This window comes from Bos javanicus, chromosome 18, assembly GCF_032452875.1.
Source record: "Bos javanicus breed banteng chromosome 18, ARS-OSU_banteng_1.0, whole genome shotgun sequence".
NCBI lineage: Eukaryota > Metazoa > Chordata > Mammalia > Artiodactyla > Bovidae > Bos > Bos javanicus.
In genome coordinates, this window is record NC_083885.1 from 49,212,905 (window position 1) to 49,226,081 (window position 13,177).

Consider the following 13,177-nt stretch of genomic DNA (forward strand, 5'->3'; position numbering starts at 1 on the left):
CCATTTCCCACCTTCCAGGGTTGGAAGATGCTTCTCAAGAAGGTTCCTTGGTCTCTTAAAGACCAAATATGGTAGCCATATTGTTGGATTATTTGAAGGACTTAACCAGAGGGATTCCCTCTAGTGTCTTTTCTCAAAGACAGGGAGTCATTTTTGGTCACCTAAGGATAAAGAGACCAGAGCAGTGGTGAATTCTCTTGTATGGGAACAGTCAAGGCTTAAAGTTGAAGTGTTAAGTGGTAAAAATCCAAATCAGACTGGCCTCGGCCCAAAAGGAATTTGTTGGTTCATGTAACTGAAAAGTCTGGGATGGGGAGGTGGGGTGAAAGGCTTCAAGCCAGCTAGAGACAGGTCTTCTAACGATATGAACAAGTCTCTCTTTTCCCTCAACTTTTGACTTTGCTTTCATCTCTATTGGCTTCATTCTGAGATGGGTGCTCACTGTGAGGTAGCAGCAGTAGCAACCAGGAATATCAGAAAATAGTGTATAATCTGAGCACCCCTAACCAAGAACTTATTTTCCCTAGTATTTACAGCAAAGTCCAGGGAGGGCTTTCCGTGGCCAAGTTTTACTTTATGTCTACTCTTGGATCCAAGAAGGGCAGTTAATTCTTCAAAGGGAATTTAGGGGCCTGGTACCAGAAGATGGGTGTGGATGTTTGGCAGGCAAATCCACTGAATCCATCATAGTAATTTGCTACCACAGTAAGATGCCTTCAAATAGTCTGTGCTGATGCTTTTTTCCTGGCTAATCTCACCAAGCCAAGTCATCCTTTCTCACTGTTGCCAAGCGCCCAGGAGAGAAGCTGGAGGCCTTTTGGCCCTTTGGTGGAAGACAGCCATCCAGTCCTCGTCTCCAGTCACCATCCAGACCAAACACCCAGCATTCTTCTTCTGTCTAAAACATAGAACACTTCCTTTAGGGGTTATTTTTAATTATGCATTTATTTTTATTGAAGTATAGTTGATTTGCAGTGTTGTGTTAATTTCTCATGTACAGCAAAGTGAATCAGCTATGTATGTGTAGTCTTTTTCATATTCTTTTCCATTATTGTTTATTACAAGATATCGAATATAGTTCCCTGTGCTATACAGTAGGACCTTATTGTTTTATCTGTTTTATATACAGTAGATTGTATCTGCTAATTCCAAACTCCTTATTTGTCCTTGCCCTAATAGTGACCGTTTGTTTCCTAAAGCCCCAGGGTTTCATGCAGAGTCTCCAAGCCTGCCTTGGACACTAGGTCCTCTCTCCTCATCACATTTCCTGAGCAGTGGAGTGGCTTGAAGATGTAGAACCTTCTCTAGGCCCTTGACAAGTGTTAGTTGCTCAGTGGTGTCCAACTCTTTGCAACCCCATGGATTGTAGCCTACCAGGCTCCTCTGTCCATGAGATTTCCCAAGCAAGAATACTAGACTGGGTTACCATTTCCTTCTCCAGGGATCTTCCAGACCCAGAGATCAAACCCCGGTCTCCCACACCGCAGGCAGATTCTTTGCTGTCTGAGCCACCAGAGAGGCCCTTGAGAGGGATATATATCAGACTTTTGATCTTTTTGCAGTTTGTGTCTATCTGGCCTAAGCCACAGGCTTTGTTTCTTCTATATAGGGTTCATTGTTGCTGTTTTAATATGAATTAGTTTCTAACATTTAAAAATAGGGGAATTTTAATTTAAAAAGCTAGATTTCTGGCTCCTCTTTTTAAAAAAAGAAAATCTAACAATACTGGACCCAAATTCCTACATGGCAGCAGTTGATTAGAGCTCAATAGTAAATTCTCCCTTTAGACAGTGTTTGTGCTTTTCAGCTCACCATAGCCCTCACCGGCCTGCTGCATTCAAAATCTGGCCTTGTAAGCATCATGTTTGAGATCCTACTGTGTCCCAAGGCTTTGCTTCTAGCATTTGGCTTGGGGAAGAAGCTGGATTAATGTTCAGTCAGTAGTTTTATTTCAGGGGCGCAGTGCTGTTGCTTAGGGAAAGTAGCCACCCAGTAAAAGTGTTTATAGGCAAGAGTGCACAGCTTAGGTCTGTTTGTGGATTTGGTCATCTTTTTGCCGTAAACACTGTTGGCATAGCAAACATCCCATCACAAATGTTCCCTCTGAAATAGTAACATGTCCTTCTATCTTATGCGTTGCCACCCAGTGAAGGAATCCCTCCCACTCCCAAGGGATGTTCATCCAGCCTCTGCTTGACCACTTCCAGCGGCCAGGGAGCTTATTACCTCCTCACATGGCAGCCAGTTCCATTCTTGGACAGATACATTATTTTAAAATTCTTCCTTATGTTGAGGCAGCTGCTGTCTCCTTAGGACTGAAAGCCACAAAATACTGGAGCCGGGAAGGGAAACTGACTTTTTCAGGCACACGAAGTACCACTCATCTGTCCGGTATCCAGGGCAAACATTGATAATCAATCACAGCACTCTCTCACTGAGCCAGAAAGTAGAATGCTGCCTTAGATTTCTTTAAAATTAAATTTATCTTTAAAAATTACAAAAGTAATTTGTGTTCATGTGGAACTAGTAAAATAGCACAAAGTTATATGAAAAGAGTATAACTAATTCCTCCTTCTCCCCAAGGTAACCAATGTGAATGGCACAGGGTGTATCATTCTACACATTTCTCTATATACATAGGTGCGTAGGCATTCATATATGTAAGGGGTTTATATACGGCTTTTTTTTTTTTTTTTTTCACTTTACAAAAATGACTGAACACAGTACTGTGTACTTACGGACTAACCGTAACACTCTACGTTGTAAAGATCAAACACTACACATAGCTAGAAGCACATAGTTTGTATTTGGCTGTCAGAACCAAGCACATTTTTAATTACTACATAATATCACCTTGTATGAGGTATTCTCCAATTCATTAATCATTCCCCACTGATGGATATTCCTATTGCTTCATTTCTTTAGGATCCTTCTCACCACAGTGTTCCAGGCAGCCACTACCAATTGATTGGAGTTAGCCTGTGAGGTAAAACCCACTTGTCATGTCTGACCAGTCTAGCTCCTTATCTCACACATCCTAGACAAGAGAAACAGACTAGCTTAAAGATTAAAGTGACACAGTGGCTGGGGCAAGACTAGAACTGAATTTTCTTGACTTTCAACATTTCTCATGTCTCAGGTTGCCTCTCACTTAGAGCCATCTATCCTGATTCTCCTCTGGAGTAAATAAACAACTCTAATTCTTCTGTGTGCTACCCCTTCAGGTATTTCAAGTCAGTTATGCCATTCCTCCTGAGTCTTCTCTTCGGGGGAAATTTCCCCAGTGCCTTCAAATTTTTCTCTTAGGGCAAGGTTTCCAAATCACTTTACCATCCTTTTGATCATTCCTTCTGTCATCTTTGCCCCAAGGGCTGTAGAAGTCCCAAGTGTGGCTTCCATGCTCACCTTCATTCATCCATTCATTCAATAAATACGTATTGAACACCCTCTAAGTGTTAGTCACTGTTCTGGGCCCTGGGCAACTGTGTAGCTTGCAATTGTTGGGAAGAGAGAAACAACAAACAAATAAGATACTGAGGGTGCCATACTATATAGAATAAATTCAGTAGAGTGACAGAAATTTCTTAGGTTTGGATGATCAGGGAAGATCTCTCTGAGGAAGTGACACTGAGCTGAGACCTGAGTGACAAATAAAGCAAGCCATAGATAGGTTGGGGGAAGCTGTGCTTAAGTCCAAGTGAACAAGAACTCGGTACACAGTGAGGTTAGAACAGCCACCAGAGTCTTACAGGGAGCCCTCTAGGCATTTTATTTAAATGCAGTAAAAAGTCATTGGAGGACTTTAAGCCAGGGAGGCAATATTTGATTTGTCATTGGGTTATTTGTTTTTTGTTTTTATGTATTTATTTTTCTTTTTGGCTGTGCTGGATCTACATTGCTGCTCAGGCTTTTGTCTAGTTGCAGGGAGCAAGGACTACTCTCTAGTTGCGATGCTTGGGCTTCTCATTGCAATGGCTTCTCGTTGCAGAGCACAGGCTTTAGGGCCCGCGGGCTTCAGTAGTTTTGGCACGTAGGCTCAGTAGTTGCAGCTCATGGGCTCTAGAGCACAGACTCAGTAGTTATGGCACCCAGGCTTTGTTGCTCTGTGGTGTATGGGATTTTCCTGGACCAGGGATCAAACCCGTGTCACCTGCATTGACAGGCAGATTCTTTACCACTGAGCCACTGGGGAAGCTCCTGATAGGTCGTTTAGAAAGATTTCTGGGAGGGTTGTTTAATTGGGAATAAGGTTTCATTTCCCCCCACATTTTCTCTTGTTTCTTGTATCCAAAGGGATCGACAGCCAGGCCAGTTTGCTCTGTTCAGGTGGCCCATGAGGGTCTGTGTGGTGAGGCTCCGCCATTGTCAGGTGTGCCTCACAGCTCCTCAGCAGGAGCTTGGACATCCAGGGAGATGGCAGTAGCTCCCTGAGACCTAGCCCAGCAGGTTCAATGAGTCTTTGTATGAAGTTCTCAGTCCTCTTGGCAGCCAGAGGGAGATGAAGCCAAATGTGGTTTGGGGATGGAGCCAAGGGCACTGGTTTCAGGAGAGACAGGGGAAATGTGAGTGGAGACCTGGATCAGGAGCCACTTAAAGAAAGGCTTCAGAGTAGTGTCCAGAAACCAGTCAACTGAAGAATAAATCTGTTGTCTGCCCAGTTGACACAGCTTCTGTGTGGTTCCTGCCTAAGGAATTTGGATACTTTCTTGCTTTGGAGTTTTTAACATTTGATGTATCCCCTTCTCAGGTTAGTATCCTCTTGGCTTTTAGGAAAATGGATGACAAGCTGGCATCTCTGAGAGCCAAGGGGGCATCCCAATCCAGAGGACTTGAGTCAGGAGCATCCTTAAGGGAATGAGGAAGAAGGCTGGGAGAGATTCACCTCAGAGCAAGGGTAGATGAGATCTTAGAGATCAGAGTGGGAGAGCTGGGTTGGAGGGGATGAGATCCTTCCCGCCCCACCAGCATGTTAGAGATCTTTGAAAAGACCTCCTACCATTAGGCACCCAGTTGCTGATCATATAGCTATCCATGTACCTGAGATCTCCACTGGGGTCACCACTCACCCATATCCCAGCTTTGTGGGTCTTAGTTTGAAATAATACACAGACTCCTTAGGTTCCTTTTAGCAGGCAAGCAGTGACTCTGCCCAGCCCCCTAGAGGAGGTGACCAGAGATTAGCAAGGTCAGGACATGTGCTCAGCATCACATGTCTGCTTAGTCATGTCACCTGGGGCCAGGTCTCCATTAATTCACATCTTTTGCCGTAGTGTGCATTGTCTCCTGTTTGCATCTAGAAAATCTTACCAACTTACTCTGCTTTAAATCCACTTCCTTTGGCCCTGTGACAGCCAGATGTGAGGGGCAGCATCTTCTCCTTTGTCTGAGTCTCTGAGTCCCAATCAAGCCTTTTCTCTGGCTCTGAAGATTGGAGGGAAAGTTGGCTTAGTATCTGGTGTTGGCTTTGTCTTTCTCCCAGGAGCTCAGCAGAGTTGAGCTAAAGGGGAAGACATGAGGCCTCCTTAACCCCTGAACTCACCAGACCAGTTCTACCCTCTTCTTTCTGACCCCCTTGCTTCCTTTTCCAGGAGCCTGGAGAGGCGTGGCTGGACCAAGACCTCCCCCGATGTGAGCAGGTGTCCTCTTCCCCTCATCACCCATTGCCACTACGCCAGGGAACGTCCTCAAGCCCTGGCCCTCAGGGGAGAGGAAACAGGAGCCCAGAGCCGAGACCATGTGACGGCGCTGGCCCTCGCCACCGCCGTCCCCCCACCCTGGCCCCAGGCCTGGCACCATGATGTTCCGAGACCAGGTGGGCATCCTCGCTGGCTGGTTCAAGGGCTGGAATGAGTGTGAACAGACAGTGGCCCTGCTATCACTTCTGAAGCGAGTCACGCGCACCCAGGCTCGCTTCCTGCAGCTCTGCCTGGAGCACTCACTGGCAGACTGCAATGACATTCACCTGCTGGAGTCGGAGGCCAACAGTGCTGGTGAGTCTCCACCCCCAGAGATGGGAGCAAAGTGGGAGGGAGACCTGGGATGGGAACAGATGTCAGGTGACTGAGGAGGCCTACCCAGCAATGGTGCTAAGAAATGTGGGTTCTAGGCTTGTTGGTAGGTGAAGAGTCCCTGACCTCTGAAGTCATCATCATGTCTCTTCTGGGGCTTTCTGCCAGAAATCCTCAGACGTGGAATGGGACACTCCTGGCGGGGGGCGGGTGCAGTGGAGACTAGAAACTACCCACAGCAGAGGAAGGATCACTTAGGGCAGCTGACAAGAACAGACTGAAGCCATTACCGATGAAAGGGGGATGGAAGGTGAGCATTCATTCATTTCTCAAGCTCCAGGACATCAGAGCTAGGAGGGAATTTTAGAACTCTTCCAAAAGTTACAAGTCGTATTATTCTTTACCCCCTCAAAGGTAGGTTGCACCTAAGGCATAAACAGTTTCAAGAGAGTTTTGAATTTACATGTAGTCCATGTCAGTTTCCTGAACACTCAGTAAAGAAGTACTCTTTGTCTCATGAGGGTGACACTGGTGTGGGTGAGCAAGACTTCTCTAGAACCTCTCCCTCAGACCCCAAGTGTAGATAGAAGTCAGTCCAGAGAACCACCTCACAGGGCACTGCTGAAGCCATTGAGGCCTTCTGGGGCTTCCCAAGGCTGGATGGAGAGGTGTTGACCTTGGTGACAGGTGGGAGAGATGGAAACCAAAGTGAAGTGAAAGTCCCTCAATCATGTCCGACTCTTTGCGACCCCATGGACTATACAGTCCATAGAATTCTCCAGGCCAGAATACTGGAGTGGGTTGCCTTTCCCTTCTCCAGGGTATCTTCCCAACCCAGGGATTGAACCCAGGTCTCCCTCATTGCAGGCGGATTCTTTACCAGCTGAGCCACAAGGGAAGGCCATGGAAACCAAAGAGAGGGAGTATATGCACCTGAAAGCTAGCTGGATGGGGCTGGTACCCAGGGACCCATGTAGAGTGTGCCCTAATGTTTCCACCTTCTTCCTCATGATAGCAGTTCACACTGAGTCCCTACAACAAGCCAAGTACTAACTTTACTTATATAGTAACTTTGAAAAGTGTTCTTCGTGACTCTAAAATCAGACTATCTAGGTTTAAATCCCTGTTCTGTCACTTGCTATATAATCAAGTAACTTCACCTTTCTAAGCCCTGGTTTCCTCACCTTTAAAATCAAGATAACTGCTTACCTTATAGGTTAGTTGTGGGCCCTGAGAACAATGTCTGGCATGCAGTAAACACTCAATAATGTTAATTGTTGTTTTTATTGTCAGTAATTTGTTTTGCCCATATAACAACCCCTTGAGATAGGTAATGTTGCTCTCCCCTTTTTATAGGTGAGAAAAATCATCATGGGATGCTAGGATTGGGATTTGGGGACCCCCAGACCTGCTTCCACCTCTTCTGAGGCCTGCCCATCTTAGCAGTCACCTTTACTTTGAGTTTTTTTTTGTACAAATCACAGAAGTGCCATGGTTTTAGGGGAAGTCAGTTCCTCAGGCCAGGAGTCACCAGCTTATGTTCCTGTCTCAGACAGTGAGCAGCAGGAACCCAGCTTGGCTGCAGCCGGCTCAGACCTCAGCTGTTTCACAGTTCTCCCATCCTCCCCACCAGGGAGGGTTCTTCTCTGCTCTAGCACCAGGGCAGGGGATCTGTGGTTGTGGTATGGCTGTACCCCCAGCATAGGAGCTCCTTTGAGGCAGACCAATGTCTTAAGTGGCTTGGTCATGCATCCCCACCATACCGTTCTGAGCAGAGAGTTGGATGAGCACTGGGTGCCAATCCTGGCCATCTATCAAAATCACTGGTTGCTTACTGCTGTTTATTTACTAGAGCATTTTTAGTTTTTGCTTTTGTTTTCAAAATTTGCAGTAAAATCAAACCATGTGAAAGATGAAAAGTGAGGTCTCCCAGACTTCCACATTCCCAATTTGTGTATGTTTTATAAGAGAGTCTGTGCACATTAAAGCACATTCTCCACTTGAGTACATTCATGTTCTCCCTCCAACTTTTTCATTATTTTGATGGTTTTAGCACAAAGAACAGAGCATCACACATATTAATTTATTTTTTTTTCCACTGAAAAATGGAACCTTAAGATCATTCCTTATTCACCATGTACACATATACCTCATTGTTGTTAATGGTGGCTTAATAGTAAGAATAGTAAAGTAACAGAGAGCCTGACCTGTGTATCAAGCAGTGCTTTACTTATATTATTCATAATCCTCACAACAGCTCTGTAAGGAAGATCTTATAACTCCCCCATTTACAAATGAGACAGGTCTGCGACTTGCCCTGGATTGTACAACTGGTCAGAGGTGGAGGTGGAATTTGACTCTAAAGGTCTTGCTCTTAAAAGGAGTGCTGTATTGAGTACGCTTTAAACATCTCTAGGATAAATTCCTAGAATTCTGTGGGACTGCTAGTTTGAAGTTATATACATTTAAAATATCTGTTGTTACCACATTGCCCTTGAAAGACATGACATACCTTATACCAAGAACCTGAGACCCATCTCAGACAGTTGGCCTTAAGATGTTGTGGTTAATGCCTGTCCTTGAGAACTGCCTTGCAATGACTTGACTGGTGAATGAAGATATGAATCAAGGTCTTTATCCCCAGCCCCATGTCAGGTGGTAAGAATAAAACAAGTTGGTACCTAGGTGGATGGAGAGTTAGGGAAAACTTAGAGTGAGGGAAGAGAGGACAGGCCATGGTGTGTTCCAGAGTCAGCAGGAAGCCTGCCAGGATTAGAGCAAAAACATGACTGGAGAGAGAGGTGATCACAGAGATCAGTCCTTTGGACCTCGAATGCCTCTTCCTAATAGGCATGGGGGCTCCAAGCCTGTGTTTCCTGTCTCACTCCCAACCTCACTGGTGAAGGAAGGAGCTGCGCACTGGACTTGGAGACCTGCCTTGTAGGAGGAGCTCTGCATTCTCTTGTCCATTATGGCTTTCCCATCCTGTTGTGTTTCCCAAATTTGCATCATCTTAAGAACCACCTGATGGGGGAGAATGTGACCTAAAATCAGATTCCTGGGCCCCTGTCCCAGACCCACTGAATCAGAATCCTTAGAGGATAGGCCTGTTAATGGGCACCCTGGTTCTTCTGCTGACTAGGCAGTTTGAGAGATGATTCTGTACTGATGATTCATTTGTCATGGGACATGAGAACAGGAATTAGGACACCCAAGAGTTCTAGATCAAGCTCTGCCACTAACACCTCTTGTGACCTGGGCCAGCCCCATCCCTCTTGGGCCTGAGGATTCTCATCTAGACAAGGAAGGGATTGTTCCATATACTCTCCAAGTACAGCAGTGGTTCCTAGTATTTTATGGAATGGGCACCTCAGAGAACCTGTCCCTCCTTCCCACCAAGATGCACACTTACCCTGCAAACCAAATCTTTGAGTTCAGTTGGTCTACCTTTTCTTGGATAAGGATTACCTATTATAGGGTCTGATGCTCTTTTTCAGTCCCTTTGGGCCAGGAGAGCAGAACAGTGAGGCAGATTCTCTGCCTTTTTCTGGGGGTTTGTACGTCATTTCTCACCTACCCAACCCTGCTACTTCTTTCAGTTCTCCCAGGGAGATCCTGGGTTCAAGTTTGGGTCTGGGTCAGAGCTGCTTACCCTCCCATAGCCTCCTCAGAATGGGCCAGAGAGTACAGAGAGCTGAATTTTGGTAAGTGGGTCCCCATGGTGGCTTCATGTCAGAATCACTTTATGAAAAGAACCTGAGGCCTAGGTCCTATCTCCAGAGATTTTGGTGTTTTTTAAGCTTGCTGTTTGGTGCTTGTGTGCATTCAGTGGAGAACTGCTGGTTTTGCTGACACTGACTCTGGGTGGGCCCATTAAGGTGCTGAGGGTACTGTCACATGACCTACTGGAAGTGGAGAGTTGGGAGGCATGGAAGAGGCACTGGTCTGGGCTGTCCCTTCCTCTCAAGCAGCCAGAAGAGTAGAAGGAAGCCCCTCAGCCCACGCGGCCACTATTGGTTTCATGGGAGCAGAGTCTGAGATAAAACCTGGAAACAGAAAAGCAACACCCCAAGGGTCTCTGGAACCAGGGAAGGAGAAGCCCCAGGTTTCCCCTTGTCATTATCCCTGTTCCTTGTCTCAGTGCTGTCTGCCCTGCCTACTTGCAGCTACAACAGTAATCCTATCACCCGCCTCCCCCCTTCCCATGATGACTTGGAGCCCAAGGGTGGGGCCCGGGAAGCTGAAGTCTCCTCTCCCTGGTCCTCTGGCCTCCTGGGCCACATTTCCTGCGTTTCTTCTCTCCTCCTGTTCTCTGAGTCAGAGTCCCTGTATCCATCAGGTTTAAGCCCTTCCCTCCTTGGCTCATTGAATCTGGGTGGGGAAACTGAGGTCAAGAGGGGGCTGTGGCTGAGTGAGTCACCCAAGCTCAACTCTGATGCCTCCACCCTCCCCTTATAAGCTCTACTAACACAGTTCATCAAACAAAAATGTGAGCCCCTTTGCCCTCCCCTACATTTGTGTGAGATGGGGTGAAGCATTGAAGGGCATGTTGGAGCCAAAACCCAGCCACAGGCTGCCACGATTGTTGCAACAGCCCAGCATGTAAAAATGAGTTTCTTCTTATGGCAGTCTCCCAGATACATTTGGCTCCTGTGATTTGCAGCACCTAGGGTCATGACCTACTTAGCTCTGGTCACCTGGCCAAGGAGAGCACTTTTACACAGTCTCCCTTATCCTCTCTGGAGTCCAGGTTTGCAGCTTGGTGAGCTGCAGTCATTGACGTCATGGCATTCCCCAGTCCCCTCCCCCATCCGCCCACCTCCAGAATTTCATCACTGCTTATTGTGCCTCTAGCTCAGAGGAACCAGAAACGTGTCTGTTTTTGGTAAATAACTGCATGAAATTCCCCACCCTTGTCGGGAATCTTAAGGGGGAGACCCAGATGTGCTCTCCTATGTGAATTGCTTCCTCCAGCCCCAAAATAGCTTGAGCTCTAGATCTTCAACCAGCAGCCAACAACAATAATAGTTGAAGTGCATGGAGCAGTTAACACAGATCAGATGCTTTGCACGATTATCTCATTGAATCTTTAAAACAACCCTGTGTTTTAAGGGCTTTAAATACCCTCATTATACAGAAGAGGAAACCAAGGCTCAGAGAGGTTACAGGACTGGCCCACAGTTATATTGACTTGTGTCTTAGAGGCAAAGCTAGATTTTGAATCCAGGCAATTTTGCCTCTTGAATTTATACTCTTTACACCATATAATCTGCTAGGACATGAGACAGAGTGACCTGAGGACAGAGTGATCCTAGACAGGGTATATTATACACACACAGACAATACTGCCTTCCAGGGAACCATCTGGGTTCAGCTGTATAGGTATTCATTGGGGCTCTGCTGTGCCTCTCAGCTCTGGGCCAGACTCTTCTGATCTGGGCAGCAACCTAGAAGTTTCATCCCCACCCATCATCTGCAGCCCCCGCTGAGCTCACCCCAAGGGCCCTGAGGCTGCCCAGATTCCTTGGACCAGCTCCAGTGTTCACTGACGCTTTCCAGTCTTGAGAGGCCCACCCTTTTCAGCACATTGCCGCACAGATACATGAACACACATTTCCCTAGGGTCAGCCTCCATTCATCTAAAACCACTTTCCCCTTTGACTGCAGTAGAACAAGGTCCTTCATTGAGCCCAACCCTTGGGGCTCTTCTCTCATGTCCCCTGGCAGTACCAGAGGAGAAACTGTGTCCCTTAGCCCTGGAGTCCTGGCAGTACTCTGGGGTGGGGGAGGGACTGGACAAGGCTTTTCTCTGTCCCAGATGCCTCCACCTACCCTGTAAGGCCTAAACAACAGCAACTGAGAGCATCAGGGTAGGGCTAAAGGGGTAGGCCAACTGTGCTGGAGGAGAAGGGAGAAATTCACCTATCACTGAGTCACATGTACTGAGTGTTTACTATGGGCACACTCTGTCAGGTGCTTTATGTGGATTGTCTTCCCTAAATTCTCTTAGCAGCCCTGTGACCCCTCTTTTACAGAGGAGGAAGCACGTTGTCCCAGCACCTGTACCACAGCTGGGGTGCAAGCCCTTGACTTTCTGTCCCTCATCTTCAATCACTGTATTTCTTCTTCCTTCTTATCAGGAACTGAAAACTTAGGGACTTAGTCAAGGAGATAGAGTGCCAGGGAGTTCCTTTCCCTGTGATCCAATGCCATATGGAGATGGGAGAACTCAAACAGTGAAGGCTCCCTGAAGTCAGGAAGACTTGTCCCACCTTGAAAAGATCTTTTGATATGGAGATGACCTAAGAGAATGCTTCATGGTCATGGGGAGCTAGTTCAGGAGATTAAAGATGGAGGGGATGAGGTTTCTTGGCCTTGTGTGCCAGGTCCTGAAAGGGATCTGGAAAGCCACGAACAAGGGGAAGAAGAAGAAAGTGGCATTGGAGAGATATAGTAGAGGGTTGTGGGATTATGCATTAGTACTGTTATTGTGTAGTTAGTTCTGTTTTGGCCAGTACTGTGGATAAGCATGAAGTGATGACTCTGAATAAATGGATGAACCCTTGAGCACTTTAACAGCTTAGGGTAGAGAGGCCAGGCAAGAAAAGGTGCACTGATATGGCCAAGAGTTTGGACTTGTATGTGTTTTGTTTTCTTAGAGCTACAAATATGAATTCCCAAGCCACAGATTTCCAGACACATCATTAAGAAAAAGAAATGTGTATAAAAAAGGTATTTCTCAGGTTTTTATGCCATGTTCCCAATGGCTAGGTGTCCAGCCTGTAGTGTGGGCAGAGGTGACCAGAAGTGCTCAGAGTATTAAGCCTTAAGGATACTGAGTTGAGACACCATTGGAGGCAGAAGGATCCAGATCAGGGCTCACTTGAAATCCAGATGCCTGAAATTCTGAGGCTCTCCTGTATATGCCCATTTCTAGCCTCTCTGTTTCCTGATCTGGGAGTTAGCTTATGCTTTGAGAATCTCTGTGGGTATTCAAAAAGAAGCCCGTGTAAGGTATAACCACCATGGTGTTAGGAATGACAGTTGATGTTTACTGAGGACTTACTTCACGTCCTGCTTTGTGCTGTGGTCTAGATTCATAGCAACCATGCCAGGTAGGAATGATCCTAAGTCTCTCTTTAAGATAGAGAAAGTAGAGCTCTCTGCAG

The 13,177-nt window shown here is 46.5% G+C and overlaps 1 protein-coding gene across 3 annotated transcripts in view; it reads left to right on the plus strand.

The window, feature by feature from the left end:
• Window positions 1–13,177, plus strand: part of SAMD4B (sterile alpha motif domain containing 4B) — a 36,129-nt gene that overhangs the window by 7,671 nt on the left and 15,281 nt on the right. For 2 of the 3 annotated variants that reach the window (XM_061388250.1, XM_061388252.1), the window contains exon 2: window positions 5,589–5,990. In XM_061388250.1, coding sequence (XP_061244234.1) covers window positions 5,795–5,990 — 196 coding nt within the window. In that variant the 5' untranslated portion in view covers window positions 5,589–5,794. Of the gene's footprint in view, window positions 1–2,925; window positions 2,987–5,588; window positions 5,991–13,177 lie in introns of all 3 variants that reach the window. The other variant, XM_061388251.1, reaches the window with a different exon arrangement.